This window comes from Agelaius tricolor, unplaced genomic scaffold, assembly GCF_023055355.1.
Source record: "Agelaius tricolor isolate 1412-34295 unplaced genomic scaffold, bAgeTri1.0.p SCAF_7, whole genome shotgun sequence".
Taxonomy (NCBI): Eukaryota; Metazoa; Chordata; class Aves; order Passeriformes; family Icteridae; genus Agelaius; species Agelaius tricolor.
Genome location: NW_027269267.1, coordinates 13850875 through 13875328, shown reverse-complemented (window position 1 = coordinate 13875328; position 24454 = coordinate 13850875). Strand labels below are relative to the sequence as shown.

At 38.6% G+C, this 24454-nt stretch overlaps 1 protein-coding gene across 1 annotated transcript in view; it reads left to right on the top strand.

The window, feature by feature from the left end:
* The window catches only part of POLA1 (DNA polymerase alpha 1, catalytic subunit), a 183370-nt gene that overhangs the window by 44098 nt on the left and 114818 nt on the right, over nucleotides 1-24454 (top strand). The window contains 2 exon segments of the mRNA XM_071430367.1: nucleotides 21403-21435; nucleotides 22967-23059. Of these exon segments, the coding sequence (XP_071286468.1) occupies nucleotides 21403-21435; nucleotides 22967-23059 (126 nt within the window).

Genomic DNA, 24454 nt, shown 5'->3' with positions numbered 1-24454 from the left:
TTTGTCTCTGTTGATAAGGCTTAGTTAGCACTTTTCCTAGGAAAGTGCATGACATAGTTTCAAAAACTGCTCCATTTACCTGTTGCTGTGGGACTAGGCACATGTTTTCCAGCTGGTACATATCATTACAGTTTCAGATGACAAACATGAAAAATGATAATTGAAGCTACAAGCCTATTACGTAGTAAGCTTTAATTAGTTAAACTGCTTCGTATTAGTTTACCATTGGTGCTAATGCTCTTGAAATTAATTGGCACTAAAGGGGGTTCAAAGTTTATATGCAATCATTGCTGTTATAATGTGCTATATTACTAGGTAACTTGGCTTATTAGGTGATTTTGTTCTCAATTATTGCTGCAAGTCAACAAGGACAGAGTAATTATCTCAAAAACAATAGCCTTGCTCCCAAGACAGATGTGAGCAGACCCTTCCCGAGGAGTTCTGCAGTGTTCTAGCAAATAGGCAGGGGAAGGAGATCTGCATATGTCACCCAGCAGCAGATGGGGAAGATATTTAGAAAGTAGAATAGCACACTTTCAGATCTTCTGTTATGCTAATAAAGTTTTTGTGTGAGAACACAGCAATGTCAGTCTATCAATGACATCAACCCCTGGCATGTGCAGGGCATCAAAGCAAACACAGAATGCCTTTGTATGCATAGCTGGACAGTGTAAGCCAGTTGCTACTGGAGTGAAGGTCATCTCTCATTTTCCTAGAATAGACTGAATACCTAGCATACACACTGATTAAACTTTGCTTCTTCTGAACACAGGTTGTGTCTTTGTTAAAATGGAAAATTGAAAGTAATGGGAATTTCTAGACCCCATAGGAATTTCACTTGTAAGTTGTTAATACACTGTGTGCCATGGGTGTAGTATAATATGGCTTATATCAGCCTACAAGCATCTCATAGAAGAAATAAAAAATTGAGTGGATTAATATTACCTAGTAAGTATAATACTGAAAATATAATAATTATTAATTAATAACTGTTTAATTCCTATGCACAAATTTAAAATGGTAGAGTTCACATCAGAAATTAATTACAAATGCAGATGACTTTCCTGAATGGAAAAAGGAAAAATTACAGTGGTGAAAGTGTGGAATAGTGTGACTGAGCAGTGCAAATGTGCATCTCTTGTTGGTTACTCCCAAAAATGCCTTCAGGAGAAGGTTCGTTGAATCTTCAGATTTTAAGTGTCTCGATCTGAGTTCTGATACTATTCTAAGCCTCTCTTTACAGCCAGCATGTAAATCTTTATTTAGGGCCATCTTTCAGCAACTGCACACAGCAGGTCAGGTATTTATTCCATCCCAGGAAACTGCTGTTTCCAGAAATAAAAAAGGGTAACCACTACATCTCCCTAATTTTCTCTGTCACTTATTTACTTAGAGATTGAGAAGTTTTGCAGGAGCATATTTGTGAATGGACATGCCTTGTGTGAATTTTAAAGATGTCACGGTGTTTCAAGTGATAAAGGTGGATAATTACTTTGAATGGTAGGCTACTGGAAATATCTGTGGAATTTTACAGTGGATGATTCTTTGTAACTGCAGTGATTTTGCCCTCTTTGAGCAGTATCAGTTTGTGAGTCAGAATCTTGAGTATGTGGAGATATTATAATGACATTAAACACTGATGCACATAGGATCAGCTATGTAGGAATAGTCCTGGAGATAGGAATTCATTTGGGGTATTTTAAGCTAAGGTGTTAAACCTAGTTCTTAGGATTTTTTTGTTGTTCTATTCTTTAGTAATTACAATTATGACATTTAATTGTAAATTATCTCTTTTAGAAGATTGTAGATCCCCAGAATAAAAAACATGAAGAATGCAGAAAAAACAATCCTTGTGACTTTCACAAAACTATCATTCTTCAGGCTAGGGGTTACAAATGTGGAAGTACAGGGCACTGCAGCTCCATTTATGTGCAACCTATGAAGATACAGAGAAACATAAGTGGCTGTTTTGTTTGTTTTGCTTTTTTCTGTAAGGAAGGAAAAAAAGAATACTTTGTTAAATCATTGCACTGTAGATGTGATGAATTTAAAGGTATCTCTTAGGTGTGCCTATTTGACAGCGTAGAGGGCTCCTCAGGAGTGGATTCATTTTGATATTTTAGCCTTGAAACCAAGTTTCTGTGTTTGAATCTACTAAAACTGTTGGTGTCACGTGTCTAATAACCCTGAATCTGCTTGAATAATGATAAAGCCTCCTACTTAGTCTGTCTACCTGAAGGGAATAACCAAGCAGCCATCGTGACAATATTGCTCTGAGCCAACAAAATACATGTTTCCCAGGAGTTTGCTTTGAAGCATGGATTATTTTTAAGGCAGTAGTGAGAAGTGCTCTGAAATGAGGCTCAATGAGGAACAAGTATCTATCTCGAGTTGTTTGTCATGGCCAGTGAAGTTGAATAAAAACAAATCAAAAACCAAGATAACCCAACTTCACCTTATTTAAAAGATAGCAAGATATCCATCCTTATGAATAGGATTTTGTGATGTATGTTTTGGGGGCCAGGGCTGGATTTTTTAGAAGACCATTCTGCCATGCAGCAATCTACAGGCTGCTTCAGTTTTGCTCCATAAGTCTTGAAGCAGTTGAGTTTTTTGGGCTTCCTGCTGTGACAGAGACCATTGCTAGTCACAGGAACCAAGAACCAAAATGTTGCAGATGTCTGATGTCCCAAACATGTTTGAATCAATGTGGAATCTCTAATGCATCTCTTCATTCTCGTTCCTCCTCACTGTGGTACAAATTCTCTTGTATAATCAGTTTCTTGTGTTTGTTGCTGCAGATTCAGAGTTGGCAGCATAAATGAGCCAACTCATTTCTCAGCTTCATGGTGGAGGAATTGCATGGAGGTGGTGGTGGATTTCCCATAATTTGTGTTAATGAAGGTCCCTCCCATGGTTGCTTCTAAAAATTATGCTGTCACTCAACCTGAAGTTACAAGCTTGAGGTAGACTCTATTTAGTTAAATTTTATGGCCCATGTGTGGTTGAGGAAGGCCAATTAGGAATCACTGCAGTCTTCTGCCACACTGAAATATTGAAATTTATGTGACATGTTTTGGATCAAATTTTAATGAAATGGATGCCTTTCATAAAGGCAACTCTATGCAGTTATAACAAGTTGTGTGTGCTTGGCAAGAGAGGAACTGTGCATTACTCACTTGGCATAGCATAAAAATATTTGTACTTAAAAATCAGTATTCAGTAACTAATTTGGTCCTTTTATTACTTTCCTTATTTAATGCAGGGGGGTTTCTTTGTTTATGTACTACATGTTTATGGAAGATTTCGGGTGGTTCCTACCCATGTGTGCATGATCTGATATCTTGAGTTTGCTTTGCTGTAGTGTACATCTGTGTGAAGCATTTGCAAGGAAAAAGTGATGTTTCCCTTGTCTTAGCTCAGTCTTGAAGTGTTTACTGTTTATTTTATTGTTATAACTCTGATCATCAGTTTGTCTCTTTCCTCAGATCATACTTGTGCTTAAGAGGGATTGAATCACCTGTGCTATAATTCACCTCTGAATATGCTAATAAATTTTGTGTGCTTTTATGTTTTATGGTTTCTGGATAGTACCTTGTACCATGAATTTTTATGGGATTAAATAAAAATTTTAAACAGAAAAACTCCTGATGTAGTAAACAGAAGTATCTTTAAATGAGTAATTCCTGCAGCTTTTAGTGTTTTAATGCTTACTGCAAGTTGCCAGTTTTTAAGGCTCTTGAGTGAAATAGGAAGTTGGGACCAGAAGGGAGGCTGGACTGCAGCCTGTTTAGATGAACTTTCTGTACTAGCTGGGGAACATTTTTGAAATATACATTGGAGACTTGAGGGCTTTTGCTATTGGAATGGTCCAAGGTTTTTTGGATAGCAGATATGCCCTTGTGAAGAAGGTGAATTGCAAGAAGGGGACCCTGTGACCCTGGTGGCTCAATGCTGTGCCATGACTGAAGACTGTGTTGTCCCAATGCTCTGGGTAAAGTTGGTGGTCAGAGACATTTCCTGATGTGCAGCAAAGCATTGTTAATCCCAGTGCCTGAACCCATAAGAAGGTCCCAAGTAGTTAGAAACTAAGAGTGGATGGAATATACCAGGCCTGAGTGCCTGAGCATGGCTCATAAAAAAAAAACCAAACAAACCAAAGGGCTCTCTTACCCCAAGTGTCACATAGTTAATATTTAGAAAAGAAGTAGTCCTAATTATATCTGTTTTCCTCCTTCCTCTTCCCTGCTTTTCTTTTACCTTAACATACCAAGAAGTAACTCTTGAAGTGGTGCATTGACTTGTATGTACAAGCATATTGTTACAGGGTAATTTAGTCATGCCCCTGTAGTATATGGGATTCTGGATGCTGTATGATACTTGGGGTTGGATGATAAATGATCTTGAAGATCCCTTCCACCCCAAGCCATTCTGTGACTCTTTAGGGTAGGAATTTTTTTGGTGGAGGAAAGAACTTTGGAGCAGGGCTTACATGCTTTTATCTGTATAAAAAACATTGGAGGTGCATTATAGAACTGGATTTTGCCTCTCGCTGACTTGCCTTCCTTGTAAATTCTGTTTTTTAATGTCTCCCTCTCTCTTCTTCCCTCTTCTCCTCCCCAAAGTGTTTCCTCTGCCAAAACATCCACATTTTATGTTTTTTATCACTTTCCAAATTTGCCATAACCACTGCTCTCATTTCTAAGGCTTTCAAGTTGAATGCCATGTTGGTTATAGATGAAGGTGGGAGCCTGGAGTTATGTTACCAAAGCTGTTGAGTAAAAGTCAACTCTCCCACTTGTTTGACCTATAGTGAGGTTTTTGGGGTAGGTGAGGAGGGGATGCAGGAGGGGGAGAACAGGCTGCTACTGAACACCAGGATGGTACAGGTGTCCGCCAGCAGCATCACCTGACTGTTCCAAACTGTCTTCTCAGAGTACAAAAATGGGATTTGCTGCCCAGACTCTGGCTTGTGTTCTGGCTAGACCAAATTGAAGGGCCTATTTCTATGGGGGGAGCAAGCACCTGCTTTTCCCTGGGAGGGGGAAAGGGGAGAGATGTTGTTCTGGATCTGTCAGGACACTCTGGCCATGTGTAGTGGTCGGCATGTTCTGTGCTAGTGCTCCATTTATTCTTTCCTGCACTGCTCTTTCAGCCCACCTGAGCAATTTGCTGGCAGCTCCCCTGTGCACACACTGCTTGTGGTTTGTTGCTGCAGGAGCTGAGGTGACTTGCACCATTACATGGAAGATTAAGTAGTGTCTTCCTTCAGTGTATTTCTCTGTAGGCAGTTTTTCGTTACATCCCCAAGTGCTTTCACCATCCATCTGTGTGTAGATGTTTGAGCTGTCTGTTACCACTTAGCCTGTTGTTTTGGAGGTGTGATTTCCTGGCTTTCTCCCTGCTCTGCTCTAGACAGGCTAGAGTGTCCTTGAACCTGCCCTCCCCTTTCTGAAATGAAGAATGAGAAGCCTTTGGGCAGCTTAAGTGTCGGCCATGTTGCAGCTGACAGGAAACTGATCTGGTGCTTGGCCCCGCTGCAGCCGGGGCTGCCAGTGGCATGTGCTGGGCTCTGCAAGCCCTGCCAGGGCCAGGGGGTCATGCTCAGGGCCCCCTGTGCCCTCTGCAAGGTGCAGCCTGGCTGTAGATGTGGTCAGAAATCGCCGTCTGCCCCAAAATGTTGTGGCTGTTTGCCACAGCTGCCCATCCTGTCAAAGCAGTGACTGGTCTCGGGGTTAAAGGTTGGTGAAAACTGTTGCTAACTTGAGATGATTGATGTTGGAAAACTAATTAGGGAGCAGGGGCAATTAATTTGATCACTTGTACTGGTTTCTCTTACGGGTTTTGAAAGACTTTGCTGAGCTTCTTTCATCCGCTTCTTTTTAATTGAAGGAGGGATGTGTTTCTAGTGGACTGCTTCCAAGAGGAAAGACAAGGCAAATTCATAAGCAGTGCTTGAATTTACTTGTGTAATTATCCAGAGGCTGGCAGGGAGGTTCCTGTTTTGCTTAGGGAGGGAAATGTCAGACACCCTGGAGAAATTTTCCTATGAAATACTTAGTGACATAGTTGGGATCTCGTTGACCATGCTCTGCCACAGGAGGTGTTCTCTGTAGTTGGGGAGGTAACAGAGGAGTGTTAAAAGGGTATTCTGGTAACATTACTTTGGCTTATTCAATTGCTGATGACAAGACAATGTGTTTCCACTTTGGTCCATGCTGCTAAAGTGTAATATAATTATTTGTATTAGACACCAGCCACCTGTTAATATCGTTCTTCTAAAGGTCATTGTGTGGTGCCTTGCTGTCTGAAATTAACGGGCCTGTATCAGGTTTGTTGGTAACTCTTTTGTGTGACACAGGACAAGTGTTTGTGGGGAAAGAATGTGAACCTGATACCCTGATGGCCAAGGGAGAGGAGAGGACCAGGGACATGCTCTGCTGCTGCTATTGTCGTGCCACCAGGCCAGGGCTGGAAAACAGGCAGCTTCCTTGTGAGGTGCTTTCATCTAACACAGTCCTTGTTTGGAACAAAACCAACCTACAGTAATTTACCAAGAGAAGCAGACTGATATCCATAAACCCAGGCTTTTTGGTACCCTGGATGTGGAGGGAATACTGTATTCCTAGCCTGGGCTTTAAAGGAGAGGGGGGGTGCTCCACTGGCTGTTAGTCCTCCTAATGCCACGTAAGGAAAGTGAGGTGATGATAATGTAACTCTGCTTGGTGACAATAGGTAGATGCTTGATAAATTATGTGAAAACATATGGTCTTGGCAGTGGTTAACCTTAATCCTGGTGTTGGATTATTTTATTAATGTCTGTACAGTGACCTGAAAATGCAAAGCACTGTATCATTGAGAAATCTTGACCTTGCTAACTGAAATTTTTCAATTAATTTTGCTGAAAAAAGGGTGGTATGCATTTAACTTGAACTTTCACTCTTCCCACCTGACCTAGTATTAGCTTTTGAGAGAGGCAGGGGACAGGTAGGACTTGGAGATGAACTTATTTCTTGCTTGTATCCTGTTCATGAAGCAGATGCAAGTGACTGCTGCTGTAGGGGCTCAGCTAAATGACTTTATTTTCAAATTTCCAGAAAATGAAAGCTTCAGCTGCCAAAAGAACAAAACAAAGCACCTGGTTTACCACATGGCGTAGGACATTCCAGCACTTGTGAAGAGGGAGGGTTGGCTTGAAGCCATCTATATTCCAGTGTCATTAGTAACTGCTGCTGCTGGATTGAATTACTGGCTGAGAAAGAGCAAGGGCTTTTAGAGTCTTCTCTGCAATTGAAAATAGTCACATGAAAAACTCCCATTACTGACAATTTTATAAGGAATAAGGATCTCACTCTATCAGTTGCATATTTATTGGCTCAAACCATTTGAGGCTCATTATGCGCATGTAGATAACTCGTTGTGGTTGTTTGAAAAGGTTCATTAGGGTCTTCAAGAATTCTGGCTTTATAAAAATCTAATTCATTATTTCTGCAGTGAAAGAGTTAATGAAGGATCACTTGTGGCTTTTAATTTTCAGCTAATTAAAAAGAATGTCTGTTTTTGCCTTGACACTTGTCGTTAAAAGTGCCAAATATAGGAATTTTTTTGTGTGTGAGTTGAAGGGTGAGGAGGAGGGGGAAAAGTTACATGTAAATCATTTAGCCATTAACCTAATGTGGTGGATTTATAAATCCTATTACTATAAGCCCTTTTCATTTCCACTGAGGCCTGACGTGTGCTTGATCCTGCTAATGTAAAATTCATTCTGTCTAAGTGATTACTGAAGTAAGACATTTTAGTCAAATTTAATCAGATTGTGTGATACTTGCTTGAACACCAACGTTAAGTAAGATATGGACACAGTTTGGCCATGTCTTAATTAGCCTTACAAATCAGACTAGGAATCAATCAGTGAGCCAAGTCTATGAACCTTTTGACACCTAATGCTTTCTGTGGGGGGAAAAACCATCTATGCTGAGGGCTGAAAATACAGGGCTTGGAAGCAAGATTAAGATTGTAATTTGGTGTTCTTGCTTTACGGTGTGCTTGGCAGGCCCTCACAGTGTGCAAGTCCTTTGCAGTGCAGCCCTCATTGGTGTTTCAGAGTTGAGGCCAGTGGGGTGCTTCCCACAGCCCATCATAAATTCCTGTCCCCGCAGCAGGAGCAGCAATTGGAGTATTTTTCTGAAGCTGCTTCTGCACCAAGATACATCTGTTATTTTGGTGGGGGGTGGGGTGAGGGACAGCTTATTTTAAAATGTAACCTCCTCCATCCAGGTGTTCACTGGGGACTAGAGACTTGGATTCGTGGGACATCTGTGTTTCTTGGAATTAGCTGGCCCTGTTTTCCCTATAGGGAAGCATTAGTATGGAAGATCTGCCTCATGAGCCCTTCAAATATTGGTCACTGTTGAGATCAGAGGTGGTTTTTCTGAAATGTCATCCTTTGGTACGACAAGTAAAGACTTAGCTGTTTTTGTTGGTTCACTGCTTTTTCAATAGGCTGACATGAGCCTCAAACTGATTTTCAGTCATGTTAGTTGACCCAGTTTTTGAAGACTCATTACTAGCCAATATTTTTTCTGTTCTAATCATGTAGAATTTCTGTATTGGTAACAACTTTTTTGGCATTTTCTTCTAATATGTGGACCATTTTCTGCTATTACCAAGATATTTGAAAAACTTGCCATGTTCTTGAAGGATCCTGTAAAAGTCTTTGGTCTTTTTTCCCCCCTGCCCTCCTCTTTTGCTTATCGTGTCTTCTGCAGCACGGGGGAAAGCCTTAGGAGAAAAAGGTGCTTGAAGTATATGGAAATTAAAATGTTTAGTACCAGAGACAGCTGATGTTCTCCCAAAGTAGGCAACATCTATTGCAGAAAGATGCACATGGCATTGTGTCATTGCTGAGAATTCTGTAACCTGGTCAAAGACAAGTCCATTGTAAATCACCAGCTTTGCCATTGTTGAAAAATTACCTGCACAATGATTTTGTCTTGAGGCTTGAAAATTCAGCCACCAGCAGTGTTGTCAAACAGTTTTCAGAATCACTCTAAAAGTCTGTGTGATGCAGACTTTGGAAGTTGCTTTTATTTCTCAGCTTCCAGGCAATTCAAATATCTTTTCTCGTCTATCTAACCTGTTAAATTACCACTCTCTGTTAGGGTAAGCATACCTCATTTAGTCAGATGCTACTTAGTTGATGATAGGACTGCAAGCACATGTGGAAGAAAGTGGGGAACATGTTTTCTGCTTGATCTGAATGCCTCTTTGTCTTCTGTTTTCTCTTTCCTACGGTTACTGTTGGTCTGCCAGGTGTGCCTTTTTGAATGAAAATGAGAAACTTCTTTAGTGTAGATCTCTTACTGTGGTTGGGATGAGGCTCTTTTGAAAAGCTTTGAAATTAGATGTTAATTACCTTTCTCTTCTACTGGATAATCTTCTGTACTTTAACCAAATAAGGATAATCTTCTATACTTTAATCAAATAAATATTCAAATACTTTGAATTTGCCATATTTCAGCTTTTTGACAGTTTCTTATGTGATGGATTGTAGGAGAGCAAGTGCTCATGAAAAGGCAGAACTTAAATAGGAAAAAAAAATCATAGCAGTTCAGGTGAATGGGACAGTTGATATATCATAGTTAAATGGAATTAGTCTGAACAACTACACAGTGATGGCCAAGAAGAGAGCTGTCAAGGTTCATGTCAGCCTTTTAAGATAGATGCCAATATCATAAGGTTATAAGCCTGAGAAGGATGCAGTGGAGTCCATTCTAGATCACATTTTAGGGTAAGATTTTCATTAATCTCGCTCCAGTTGTGGTTGGTTCTTGCCTTTGTATATTAAATATCTTCCTATAATTGTATGTATACATATGGTCAAAATAACTGTTCATAAACATAAGGTTCCTCTGGGGTACTGTGTCTCAGAAAATAACATGACCTGCAGAAGAGAACAGGCATCTCTTAGCAGGCATGTTTCATTTGTATTTCCTGGGAAAATGCTTTAAAGTCTCTTGTTTCACAGCTTATCAAGACTGACCAAAATTAGTGTGACCTATTTCAGAAAGCAGCAATACCTCTACAGTGTCTTGGAGGCTGGTGGGCTTTGTTGTTTGTTTTATTTTAATCCAACAGAGTTAATGCATTTTTTAATATGTAAAAAGTTCAATATTCCTGATTTTTTTTTTCTCGTTTTTTTTTAATAGACACTCAATATTCTTCAGCCCTCTCAAGGGAATATCTGTGGGCCTTTTTCATGGCATTTATGTCATTTTAATAATAGATTCTTTGTGTGTGTGTGTTTGATTGGTTTGGTTTCCTTTGTTGATTGAGGCACATGGGAAAATCCATCTGAACATCAGGAAATGCTTTTTTATGGTGAGGGTGACTGAGACCTGTCACAGCTTGCCCAGGGAATGTGTGGAGTCTTTGTCTGGAGATACTCAAAGGTGTCTGGACATGGCCCTGGACAATCCAGCTCTAGGTGGCCCTGCCCGAGCTGCGGAGCTGGTCCAGATGACCCTCAGAGGTCCCTTCCAACTTCAGCCAGCCTGTGGTTTTGTGATTAAATAATTTGTTTTTCCTAATTCAAACCAGGCCTTAAAATACCAGCAAATTCTTACAGGGATTTTTATTCCAACAGCATATCCTGATATTTGCTTCTGGTTTGGGGATTGGTTTGTTTGTTTGTTTGTTATTTTAGGCACCTGTAGTCATCTAAGGACATTAAAAAGGAGCTTAGCAACATTTGTATCTGTAATAGTAGTGGATGAAATCAAGCTGCTGTCCACCAGTGCTTGTGGTTGGATTATTATGTTGGCACTAAAACTCAGGGCCCTGCAGGTCTCATTTCAGATCTAATTCTAATGAGGATATTGAATGACTGGTGTGACAATAATGTTAATCAGTGCTGGTGCCTTCTACTTTAAAGTGAGAGCAAGAGAGAGCTTTGAAAGATGGTTTCCTTGGCATATGAGTGAAAGCTGAGTTTTTTATTAACAATTCAAACTCCTGTAATAAGTAGTAGGAAAGCTTATTAGCTATGTTTTTAGATTAAACAAAACCTTTAGGTTGTGATGTTCTTTCTTTTAACAGAATTTGTGGGATGACGAATTTAAATGAAAATTTCTAAAGTCGAAGATTGATTGAGTTGAAGTATGTAGCACGAAATCAATCCTGTCAAATTGTAGGGAAATAAGTGAGACATTTATAAACATTGTTAATGTTTTAGAAATCTAGTTTTGTGCAAATGTATTTTGAATTCTTTATAAATGAGATAACAGTAGGTCTAAATGACAAATTAAAGATTTAAAAAATAATCAGCATGCCTCTCTTGTAGTAATGGATTTATGGAGGTAGCATGCTTAACTTGCATTTGTAATTAAGGTTTTTCCATCATTAGAATAGAAATGTATTCCTGTTGAGCAGTATCTTTTTATGTGATTTATGTGGATTGAATGAGTGGCAAAACTCCACTACTTTAATCTGTTCTGTGGCTAAAAGTCAGTATTTGGATTGGATTCCTAGAGGGTCATGCTGAAAGGTTAAATACATTTGTCTGTTTTCTTAGTCTTCAAATTTCCATATTCTTTACAAGTAACAAACAAATCCATGTCCTGTGGGATTGTACAATGACAACTTAGCAACTTGGCTTCATTAGTAATGAAGCCATACTGCTGTTCATTTCAAACCTCTAAATACTGAAATGGGTGGGCTGTACGTGGAGTGCTTAACAACAGAGTAATGCAGAAAAGAAACTTCTGAAATGTTAATTTCTTTGCACAAGTTCATAGTCCTGAAAAATGTAACTGTATGCATTGATAAACCACTAACCTTGTTCTGTTTTTAAAACAGAAAACCTTGTCTCTGGCTATGAGACAGACTACAAAAGGTATTAAAAGTGCCCTATACTAGAGTTATAGGTAATTAACCAAGTGACCACTAACTGCTGAAACCTTAAAGGCTGATAATAAGGTAGTCCCATTCAGGAATTTGCTTTTACATGAAGCTCATCTTTTCCCAATTGGGGTACTCCCAAAATTGTCATGGAAACATATTTCTGTTTCTGCAGGAGGTCTCTGACATCAAATATGGTTCCATCCTTAGCTCTTAGGTGATTATGATAGATGTGGTGTGGTCAACATCTGTGGATAGGCAATAGCTTCCAATGACATGGACCCTTTTATTCCTGTGCATCCTTACAGGAAAAATCTGGAAGGTGAACTCACCCTACAGTTCCTATTCCTGACTTAGAGTTGCAAGCCTTATTTAACAAGCAATTTAGGATTGTTAACTAGTAATTTTCTTTTGTAGTTAGTTTAAAAATAGTTAAAAAGCTTAAATGAGCCTTTTAAAAAAATGTTATTTCTACATTATACATCTTACAATTGGTTGGTTGGTTAGTAAATGCTTACTTTTTTCTAGGAGAGTCTTTCGTATCCTGAGGAGCTCTGTCTTGGGCTTTGGTTGGTTGTTGGTTTCCTTGTCAGACATATCTAGGGAATTTGGGAAGCTCATTTTTAAAAGATAATCTAAAAAGACTGTGTCTGACTCTGACAGACTGTCAGGAGCTCTTTCCATCTGTATCCAATCCAGCTTCATCAAATGCTGTAAAGAAGTTGCACGGAACAAATCAGAATGAGACTTCATGCTGTTAACCATGCGTGTTCCTCATCGTATTTTCAAATCTTTGGAGCAATCTCTAGGTCCTGCCTTAAGCAGAAAATGTTAAGCATGCCATGTAGAGCTGAAACTGTTTCATAGAATCACAGAATATGCTGGGTTGGAAGGGACCCATTGTGATCATTGAGTCCCACTCCTGGCCCTGTGCAGGACATCCCAAGAGTCACACCATGTGCCTGAGAGCCCAGACACTTCTTGAGCTCTGTCAGGCTGGTGCTCTGATCACTTCCCTGAGCAGCCCAACCACCCTCTGGGTGAAAAACATTTTCCTGATATCCAACCTAAACCTCCCCTGACTCAGCTTCAGGCCATTCCCTTCAGTGGTCACAGAGCAGAGATCAGTGCCTGCCCCTCCTGTTCCCTGGATGAGGAAGCTGTCACTGCACTGAGGTCTCCCCTCAGTCTCCTCCAGGCTGAACAGATCAAGGGACCTCAGTGGCTCCTCATAAGGTTTTTTGTCTCTGGCACCACCTAAAAAGGCTTTTACCACACTGCTAAAAGAGATGAGAAATCTACACACAGAGCTATGTCTGAAGGCTTGGAGGAAGTATCCCAACAAGGCATGGGTTTATGGCACTGAAGATTTAAATGCAATGTAGCACAGAGTGGCAGGGAGTGGTTTTCCAGGCTGACAGCAGAGAGGAGGAAAGTCCATAGGCATTTGTAAAATAGCCTGTATAAGTAACATAATGTGGAAACATATCATGATATTCTTTACGATTACTCTAAGGGTAAGTGGAAAATTAAACTGGAGCTGTTTTTTTTTTTAAGTACAGTTGTGAACCCTCTAGGCATTCATATACCCTTGAACTCTCATCTTTTGCATTTGAGTAGCTTTGGTGGAACCTTGAACATCCCAGTATAGTTGGAAAGCTGAATGTACAGGAGCTTCTTGCTTGTGGGGTTTTTTTTCATGAGTCATTGAGGCTCATAATCTGTCAGATCTGAAGCAGATTATTTTGAAGTCTTTCAGAATGTTCCTTTTCTTCAGAGCAGAGAGATGACCTAGAAAGTGCCAGAGCTTTGTCTGTAGCACTGTGCTGGAGGCACTCCCTTATTCACATGGATGTGCTTGAAGAGGCCCTCTTGCTGTTGGTTACCTGGTCCTTCCTGCTCCCATATCCCACCCTGTGCTTGCCAGCATGAACATGCACTCCTCTCAGTGCTGGCTCAAAGCTCTCCTGCCATCCTGGGAAGCCTGTTGGAACAGATAATTTTGCCCCATTTAGGCAAATGGATCCTTCCTTGTCCAAGGAATTCTTGGTGCTGACACCAGCTGCAGCCACGGAGGATGAATAAGTATTGTTTAACTTTAAAAAAACACCTGTCGTGTTGTCTAAATATATCTAATTTAATGAAACAAAATTATATGCTTTATGAAAATCCTGCATGACATTTAAGAAATTAGGTAAGAGAACTTTCTTTGGAGGCTAATTAGAGGCTAAAATACTTTTCTGAATTTGCATAAATGTTGCTTTGATAGACAATCACTTAGTCAAAATGAAAGAACAGCTTTAAAGCAGTTCAAACCACTTATAAAGATTTTTTGATGGACACAACATCCACTAACAATCTATTCATTACTAAGGCTACCATGTCCTCTTATCTCCTATAAAATGTCAGGATCATTTTCAGTGGATATTACCTGTATCTAGTCAGAGACTGCCTTGTTCTGTTTTGTGTAGCTATTGCAAAATGCCCTTGGTTCTTGAAGAAGAAGGCTGTATTGGTTACTAGAAGGCCTTTTTCTTTTAAGAATACTCTTCAGGTAATGCAGATGTGTCCTGCATCTGTTTTTCTCTTTAGCACTTTCTTGTCTTCTCCCAGGCCTTCCTTTTTCTCCAAGCATAAAAGTTGTGGTTATTACTTAAAAGATGCTGACCAGGAGAACCTTAGAAAAGTTTTAATTCTAGTTTTTTTGCTTTTTATTAAAAAAAAAACACCCCAGAAACAAAGGGGAGGAAGATTTGATTCTCAGGGTGTTTGATGTCATCTCAGGTAGTGCACTGAGTTTCTCTACTGCTAAAAAATGTGAAGTCTTTGAAGTATTAGTTTTATTTCTTTTTCAGCTTTATAGGCATACCTGATGCTTTTGAAAAGCCATCTTCTCTACTGATTCTGAGATCTACTCCCTGATTTCTCCAGGGCTTCTAGTGAAATGGCTGTGAGAGTAACTTCTCTTGGACATGGGACAGTACTTGCATTTCTGTCACTTTAAGATTGAGAGACATGCTTATATATTTGAAAGATAACTTCTAACACTGTAGTTTTAAACCTGATGTGGAAGATGGTATGGTTATTATTCCCTACTCTGGAACAGATTTTACTGTTATTCAGATGAAAATTTCTGTGCTCTGGTTTTAAACCTTGACTGGATTTTAACTTGTCTGACTAAAAAGGAAACTTTCATTTATTAGTAATTAATTTCAATTATTTATTGTTCTTGTAATTTTATTTTTTTTAATGAAAGACTGATTATATTTTGCTGAATGTGTTAAACTTGTTCAGTTTGGGAAACAACAATGTAAAGCTTTCCTGTCTAAATGTTTGTTCATTCCACTGAAACAAATGCTGTTGTTTTCTCTAAGGAGAATGCGTATGCATTTAAATATTGAATAACTTAACACATGTTTTGGTATTACTAGGAAATAGTAAATGATACTTGTCATATTCTTTCTTAATTAGGAGGGGTTTCACTTGTGGTTTGTGATACAGTTAGCTTTTGATACAGTTGCAGTCAGCTTTCTAAGCAAAGCTATCTTTGCATCTTATAGTTCAAGTACAAAATGTATGTCAAGCACAAATTTATTTAATGCTTTGGAATAAAAAGAGAATCATAAAAGTAATGAGCCAAGATTTGTACCACATTCTTCTTCATTGAGTGAAACAGGGCTCCTTGCTCCTTCATTTTTGGTGTTCAGTTTTGAACGAGTTAGAAAGAAAATAACAGCATGGGTGGGCTGAGCCCTGGCGCTTCTCTAGGAACTGTCCCTGTGTTTGGTTTCTCTGGAGGGTTAGGAGATGCCCGGGCTGTACCAACATTTTTCACAGCTAGTTATCACATGGACATTGTATTCCTGCTGCTTCTGGGAACAGAGAGCACTTCTGGGTAGTGGGTCAGAGCCAGGCCAGTTACCTTCTGTGCACGCAAGTGTTCCGCTCTATTGTCGAGCACTACATTTCTCTGTTCTGAGATTGTAAAATCATTTCCAACATGGAAGTTTTTGTGTGTATTTGGTTTCTTTTTTGTTGTTGTTGGTTTTTTTATTTTGTTTTGTTGCTTGCTTGGTTTTTTTATTTGTTTTTGTTTGTGGGTTTTTTTCATTTTGTTCAGTGCTTCTGAGAGTATGTTTCATTGTTCTTTCTTTCATCCTAATACCAAAATAACACTTTCCAAAATAGGCAAAATTGTTTTAGTATAGCATGGTTTGTAACATACTGTATAGAAAAATCAGTAGTTTCACAATTTAATAAGAAAACAATTCTGGTTCTCCCATTTTCTTCAGCGAAGCTCACCACAAGTACTTGAAATAGAAGTACTGTAGAATTTTAAGGATATAATTGTTTCTGGCACCAAGGGAACATTGTCTTCAAATTCTAATTTGATTCTCATCATCATCTGTGTTTTATTGTAATCTTTGCATTTCTTGTCAAAATGTGGCAAAGATACACATAATTTTTTTTGTACTCAGCACGTTTCTGTTGCTGCCTTTTTTGTGTCTTCTGTTGTTTGTGAAGCAAAAGATTCTACCTTTTCTTGGCATGCAAACGTGTGTCACTAGATCTTTGTGTACACTGCTTTGGAACCATTCTCCCTGAGGTTTTGGTGCTCCATCCAGTACTGCTGTTACATACAGAAGCTGTGACAGTTGTGTTACTGTCTGTCAGCTTTGCTGGGTGGAGTATGAACAGTTAATTTCAGCATTTCTGAAGAAAAACAAAACCAAAATAACACAGAAGGGAAAATTTTGGCAGTTTGGGAGTATTTCTCATGCTGTTAATGTTTCATAGGAGTGCACATTTTGGAGAAATGTAACTTTGAATGTATTGTCTAAGTACAGCAAACACTCAGTAAAAGCTCTTTGAAACAAACTTATTAACTACTTGAATCTGATCACTCAAACTTTTCTAAATCAAGTCCATTGTTTGATAAAAAGACTGAATTGCTATTCTTCATTCTCTGTGGCAAATAAGGCCTCCATCTTTCTTTCACTTATGCTTAGGGCATATGTGCCTTTTTGTCCAGCAATAGAAACCTTTTCTGGAAATTCTCCTTTATAAAATCTTTTTACAGCATCCTGTGACCGTGGTTTATCAGTGCTGGTCTACTTAAGACAAAATCCTTACCAAGTTAATGAATAGGTTACAAAAATACAGAGGTTCAGAAATACTTAGAGTAATGAGTGGTGTTACTGGAACACAGTTTTTCCATCTCATTTATTCCTCTGTCCCATGGGAAGGAATAGCTAATAAGAATTAGTAAAGCAGGTGACAGAATTATTTTCTTACTACATAATTGCAGAAGTCAATAAATGATGTGGAAAAATATCAGGTCTACTCTAGATAAGTGCAGATGATTTTCAAAAATGCAGTTTTTTACAGGGCCTTAAGGCTGCTTGTTTTTCTCCTCATGCAGAGTGAATGCACAAGGAGTGGTGTGGGTAGGGTTTGTTTGTTTGGGGTTTTTTGTGTATGCCTCTCTGGTACAATGTTTTTATAATGACTGTGCTCATTCTTTTCAGTTGGCTCTTAAGTCTTCCCTTCTGTTCCTTCATGTCTGTGGATTCTGCAGAAAATGTGTGTTTACAGGAGAAATCTTTGCACCAGCATATTAGTTTTATATGCTCTCATTGGTTTTTAACTCTTGTATCTGAGTTTGTGTCCACAGAAACATCTTTTCAGCAGAAGGTACTCCTCAGAGGTTTTTAAATAAGGGATCTTCAAAAATACTTGATGTAATAAATAATAGTAAAGCTGTTCTTTGTATATTTATATTTTTAACCATTCCCTGTCTTAAATCACAACCTCATTTAATTAAGTAGTTAATGAGTTGGGGTGGGATTAGAACAGGGAATTTTGCAGTTTGATGAGGGCTTGTCTGCAATTACGGTCTTTAAGTTTATATTGACTTGCAGTTCTTGAGTGAGAGAATATGTGTTGCTAGTCTTGCTTTTACAAGAAAAAAAGTTAAAAGAGTTTCACAGATGTTCACTGTTCTGAGAAGTTCACAGGTTTTTAAAAGTATATGTTTGCTGGGGGGAGGGGGCATGGCTATACAGATGGGTTGCCAGGCAATTAATTCTTCCTACTTGGAACAGGAGACAATCCAGCTCTCATAAGCAGTGCAGTATTATTTGCAAAAGGAAACTACCCAATACCATTTTTCCTATTCTCTTCCTTCTTTCTTCTGTCTTCCCACCTCCCTTCCTCTGCTGTGCGTTTCTGAGAAACTGCTCAGGATTGATATGATAGCAGAGCTGTCACTCTCTTTAACAAAAAAAAAAAGAAAGTCACTTTTATTCTAGGTATTTTAATAGAGTCCCATTAAGGATGTATTGCTGACTGAAATATTGGCATGAAGGGCTCTCACTGAGCTGAGCCCAGGAATTAAGAAGTCAGGAAATGGGCTGCTGCATTGCTAAAGAACCTTGTGTGACACAGTATCTCCTGATTGGGGGGATCATTACTGCTATTATGACTCGACTTGCGTAGGAATTTTAAATTTCATCTGAATGTCAGTAATAACCCTCTTAGCAAATTATCCTGAATAAAATCACGAAGGCATTTTATATAATAGGTGTTGAATTACTGGATAGATTTGCTAATTAAATACTCTTTGTTCTGCTGCAGTTGACATTACAGGGTAAGATCTTGAACAATTATTCTCAACAGCTGTACTTTGTTAAGGGAAAAATTAACTACAAAGTTTATTTTTTTTCTACACTTGAAATTGGCAGATTTTTGAAATGTGCTTGAAAAAATTCCATCATCCAGTTGGTAATGAGAGGATAAATATGCAGGTGTTGCTGTGAAATCAGATAACTACTGACTGCCTTATTAATGAATTTAGCAATACTTTATAACCTTCTGTTTTGTAGCTGTTGGCACTTCCAAGTGATCTCCTGTCAGAACGGGTGGCACTAGCATATGCCAGTCACTTGATGAAGCCAACTTGTCTGTGACCCTCTTGCTGTGATTACCTACACCCACTGCTGTCCTCAGGGACAACTGAGAAATGGTTTTTGCACAGCCAGACAATTTTTTTAGTAGGGGGTATTCCTTTATAAAAAAGAAAAAAAAAAGTTATCTTTCTCATTATTAATGGAATTATTTCAGAGAGTGAAGTAGAAAATGCCAGAGATTATCAAGGGAAAACTGATAGGCCTTCCTTTCTTTTCAGTATAAACTCTTCATTTTGGTGTAATTTTTCAATTTTGTTTCAGGGACTCCTGTTTGTTTTTGGAGTACTAAGGGAGGGGTAAAACCTTCCTCTGTAGGAGTTAGCTAATACATAAGAGGAAGAGTTGTGGGGTGGTGAATATGTTGAAATTTTGACTACTTTAAATGAAATTTGATATCATTTACCAGTGATATGTCTTTAGAATAATTTCAAAACTCCATAGAAGGGTGGTGGGGTTGAATGTCTGAATCAGTCACTAAGACATAAATAGGAGTGGAATACCCTCTTTTTGAGCTTCCAATTAAAATGGAGTTGTGTGTGTCTGATTCCAGTGACACGTACAGCCTCGCAGGAATCTGCAGTTAGGGCTCACCATTTTCCTGTTTTATAAAGAAGACTGAGGATGGCTGAGCTTTCTGCACTTTTGGACTTCAGCAGAGTTCAGGCATCACATTGTTTGAGTGCCTGGTTTGCAGCACCAGTGAATGGTCTTTAAATCAACTGGATGTTTTGAACTTGACCCAGAGAGTGTAAATCCATAGATATCCATATGTGCCTGGGGAATAACCCTGATAAGGACATGTGTTGTGAGTTCAGCTGTGTCAAAGTTACATCATAGTTTGGAACTGAACCTGTCTTCAAGTGCCTTCAGGGGAATACAGCTTTCAGAGCATAATTGCAGACAAAAAAACCCAACATACATGCACTGTGGTTATGTAAAGGTTCTGAAATACTGAAGAAACTTGCCATTGGTGTTAAAGGAATGACAGTGTTGTCATCCTGTTTGTGTGCTATTGTGTAGAGAGGGAGATTTCACCTGTTTCAGAATTCCTTGCTGGGACAGCATAGTCAGCATCACAATAGTCAAGACTCTTGGCTTCATTTTAGACACCTTGGCCTTAGGAAAGTAATGAGAGTTCCCTGAACATGATCTTATTCCCACTGAGCATGGACAGGTCTTGTCTGTTTGTCCCTTTTCTTTCCTCATCCCTGCTTATCTCTACTGCTCAGCTCCCTGCCATAGGCTTCTTGACTACAAGTCTTCATTCTGCCTTTTGGCAAATATGGCCAAGGAGTATTGCAATTTAATATGTGAAAAATAGTGAAAGTGAGACTTGGTTACTAAATTTGATATAAACTGTTCATAGTGTGTTGCCTGACTATATTTTGAGTTCCAAATTGTTTGAGTTCACCTAACATACTCTGATCATTGCTGTAACATGTGGTTCAGATTAATCCTCAAGAAAATTTAAAATATAAGTATATATGACTAGCAGGATTGGCTGGAGAAAAACTGAGGTTTCTGCTGAGTGGCAATGGAAAGGGCTGAAACCAAGGAAGTGGAATCTGGAGCTGTGTGCCAGAGCACCAGGATGTTGATAAGAAGGAAATGAGGGGTACAGTGTAACTGTGGCCAAGTGACTGAAGGAATGGACCAGATGTTGGTTCTCATGCAGCTGTGCAGAATTCACCAAGCTCTTCCTGCTGCTCCAACTGCACTTTTTTTTCATTAAGCTCATTTGATTGTCCCTTTTCTGTGCTCCAGCTATAACTGGGGCTTCAGATGAGGTGCTCTCCCCACCCTCCACTGTGCTGAGCATTATTAGAGATGGAAGCAGCATCCTACTCACATGAGGTTTCTTTAGCTATTTCTAAGGTTCAGAGTGGTGCTGTTCAGAGCATTTGGAGAATTGGGATGCATTCTTGGGTGAGGAACAAGCCTGGTTACACCCCTTGACTCAAGACCTGTGTCCTCTCTTTATCCCAGCTCCTTGTCCCAGTTCTGGTTTCCATGAGGAGTTTGCTTTTTGACAACCCATTTTGAGATCATTACAAGGGTAATCAACCTTTGACTAAGTCTTCTAAAGTGAGCACCATCCAGGATGGACTGAATCAGACAGGATGTTTTTGGGAAAAAATTCAATGACATCAAGAAATAAGATGATGGATATGAAGGCAACAACTGACCTAAATTATTGAAAGAGACTTAATTCTGGCACTTGCTGATTAGGTTGTATTTAAGCCATTTGATTCAGTGTTCTTTTTTCCTAAGGTAGAATGTGTGCATGCACATGCAATTTTGAGATTTGTTTTAATCTTGTTTTAGGGGAGTTAATAATAGCATTAATACAAGGTCAAACGAGAATTTACTCATGTAATAGGAGTATTGAGGTGACTGTGTGTTGCCAGGAGAGAGGTGGTTTGCTTTGTTTTGAAAGGTGAGAGCATTTGGAGTTAGCAACCTAATGGATATGTTTGCCTGTGTTAGCCTGTAATTATATCATACGCTAATCTTGGATTATTTTTTTTTATTTCAGATTTTGATGCATACCAAGGAGATGGTGCAGAAGGTAATGCTGAGCATTTTCATTAAACAACAACACTTAAAGAGCACACCTGGTGAAATTTTTTTATTCCAGGAGAACTGTAACCCAAACAGACCCGAAATCACTTCTTAGGATGCCTAGTTTACAAATGTAATCCTTCCTGATGGATTATAGCTTTTTTCTTTTCCTACCACAGATATGATCTGGACCCTGCTTGAAGCCTATGTGGGACTGTTTCAAGCAAATTAGCAACAGTGCTAATTAGAGTTTACTCATAAACCTGTTACACCATGTGTTCTAGTGGTTTATTATGGTTTATTTTTTGGCATCCTTTAAACTCTGTCACGGGGTGGTTTTTTGACTCTGTGGAGTTTAACATGGACATAGCCATGTTGCAGTTTTTACAGCTGCATTGATTTTCCACCACTGAAAATGTCAGGTTTTCTTTTTTTTTTTTTTTTTTTTTCAAATTAATATTATACAATTATATGCATCTGCCATTTTTTTGCAGTTGTTGTGACATTTACTGGTGTTGGCAGTTTTTCTTCTTACCTTTTTCCTTGCTATGCCTTTCATATGCACCTCAGGCTTTTTTATGTTCCTCAGTTTGTCTAGAGTTTGCTCCATTATCCAGAGTATTACAGAAGTATGGCTGGTGTTTGAATGCAGTGTTCTCCAAGCAGGGCATTTAAATTGTTACAAGAATCAGAAATGAGGTGAGGGGCAGAGTGTCAGTCAAAGAAAAGGGGTTCAGTAAATATTTGTGTCCATCTCTGGGTGTAATTGTTCAGTAGTTCAGCCTGGAAAGAGAAAACTTGTGGGTCATAGTAGCTAGATCCTTCTCCAAAAGGAGCATTCTCTGAAACATCTGGTGCCCAGGGGAGGACAAACACAGGTGGTTGGATTAGCAGAAGTTAAAAGATGGGAGAGGGAAGATGGAAATATGAAGCTATCTCCATAATCTGGAAGAGTGAAGAAGAGCAGCCTAATCTGGCCAGTGCTGTGGTATTCTCAGTTGCTGTCATCCACAGATTTGTTTCAAATAGAGAATCTAAGGATTTTTCTCTCTTTTTTTTTTTTTTTTTTCTCAGTGATATTGTGATGGCTGCAGATGGGATGGGATACCTGGCTGTGATATTACCTTTCAAACACTTTGGCTGACTGCCTTGTCTGAATTTGCTCAGCAGTCTTGTGGAAGTGATTTTCTTGTGTCTTAGCAGTTCAAAGTTATTTCTGATCAGAGTTCCTGCTGTTTCTCAAGATCAGATTTGTTCACTAACTTATTTCTCTAGTATTCATTTAGTAAAACGTTACCTATTTTTATTATGTACACAACTGGACAGTGGTCTTTTAACATATCAGTGGCTGAAATTTCTTTATTCTCTTTAAATTCAAATAGGTTTTAATGAAATGTACAGACCTATCAGTAAAAATTTATTTTGTTTTCTTGGCTAGTATACTTTTTAGTTTGAACCTTGAAAGTTATGTGAGACTTGTAGAAGATAGAGTGGCTCTTTTCTGTTTTTCAAAGCAATTTTTTTTTGTTGTTGTTTAGATGAACCTTGAAGTGATTTATGGAGACACAGATTCCATTATGATAAACACTAATAGCACCAGTTTGGATGAGGTCTTCAAGCTGGGGAATAAGGTAAGGAACTTTTTCTTTTTGAAGATTTCCTGCATAGGTCTGTGTTGTTACTCTGAGTGGAGCAGATGGTATTGAGAGAGGATTCTGTGCCACAAGCAGAGAATATCCCCTAAGAAAGAACTTCACAATGTGTCGAACCTATGAAGTAGTAAAAACTCAGCTATACCTGCTCTTTTTCAGGTGTAGCTATTCTGTGCATTTTTAAAAGTGATTAAATGAACCATTTCATTGCATAACAAGCTTTTTTTACTAACCTTAAGGTAGCAGGAGAGTATCTCAATATTTTGTGAACCAAAGTGTGAGGTACAATTTCTCCTCCAAGTTAATTTCAATTACAACATGAACAGTTCTGATTTTTTTTCAGGAAGGATGTTTCTCAGTTTAGTTTTGTTTATTTATGTAATTTGTATGACACTCAATATGTTATCAGATTTCCAGTGCTAAGTTCAAATATTAATTTTCATGGTATACCAGCTACAGAAGAGATCTGATTGATTAGGAGCTGGCAATTGATGATGTGGAAATTTTGTGGCTCTCTGAAATTGTGGAAGAAAAATGAGAAATATTTCAGAACTTTCTAAAGAAAAGATGTAGGAGAAGCTGTTTTTGAAAGATGGAAGAAATTGTGATGAAAATGAGAGCTATGGAAATTCTAAAAAAACTAAAGAAAGCAAAGATGTATTCAGTATAGTATTAAACAGAAGTCATTTAATTTTAAGGCAGAGAGTGATTCCAGGGTTTTTTAGAATACTTCTGCCTTCATGCCACTGGGAATATTTAGAAGTAGATGCATTCAGGAGCAGAAAATGGGATAATAACTTGATATCATAACTGAGTAGCAGGAGGGCTGCTGGCATGGTAGAAAGCAGTCTTTTGTTTGCCACATGCAAGATTATATATAATTTCTAGTGTATATACAGTAGTCTATAAGAAAATTTAATCTTACTCCAGTTGTGTATGTGCGGTTTCATTCTGGTTTATTTCTTGTCCCTGTGCTCCCATTTGATGGCTAAACATTACAGAGGATAGTTAAATAATAATAACTTTTATGAAATCTGACAGGATAAGCATAATAGGTTAAGTACATCTGAATTAGAGTCAGGTTTTCTGAGAGAATAGGTATGTGTTTGAACTTGTCAGCTGCTTAATGAGAGTCAAATCTTAAGCTTTTTTAATCCATTATACTTCTGTATTATGTAGCAGGGGTTTTTTTAATTGAACAAAAAAAAAAAAAGGACAGAAAGATATGTTTTGATTAAAATCATGTACAACATATAAAAAGTGAATAAACTTATCTCTGTAAACCAGCACAATCAAACCTAGCATCAAAATTGCAGATGTTTTGGCTTTCAATATTCTTTCTGTGGCAGAAAAAAGTGATTCATATCTGTCTCA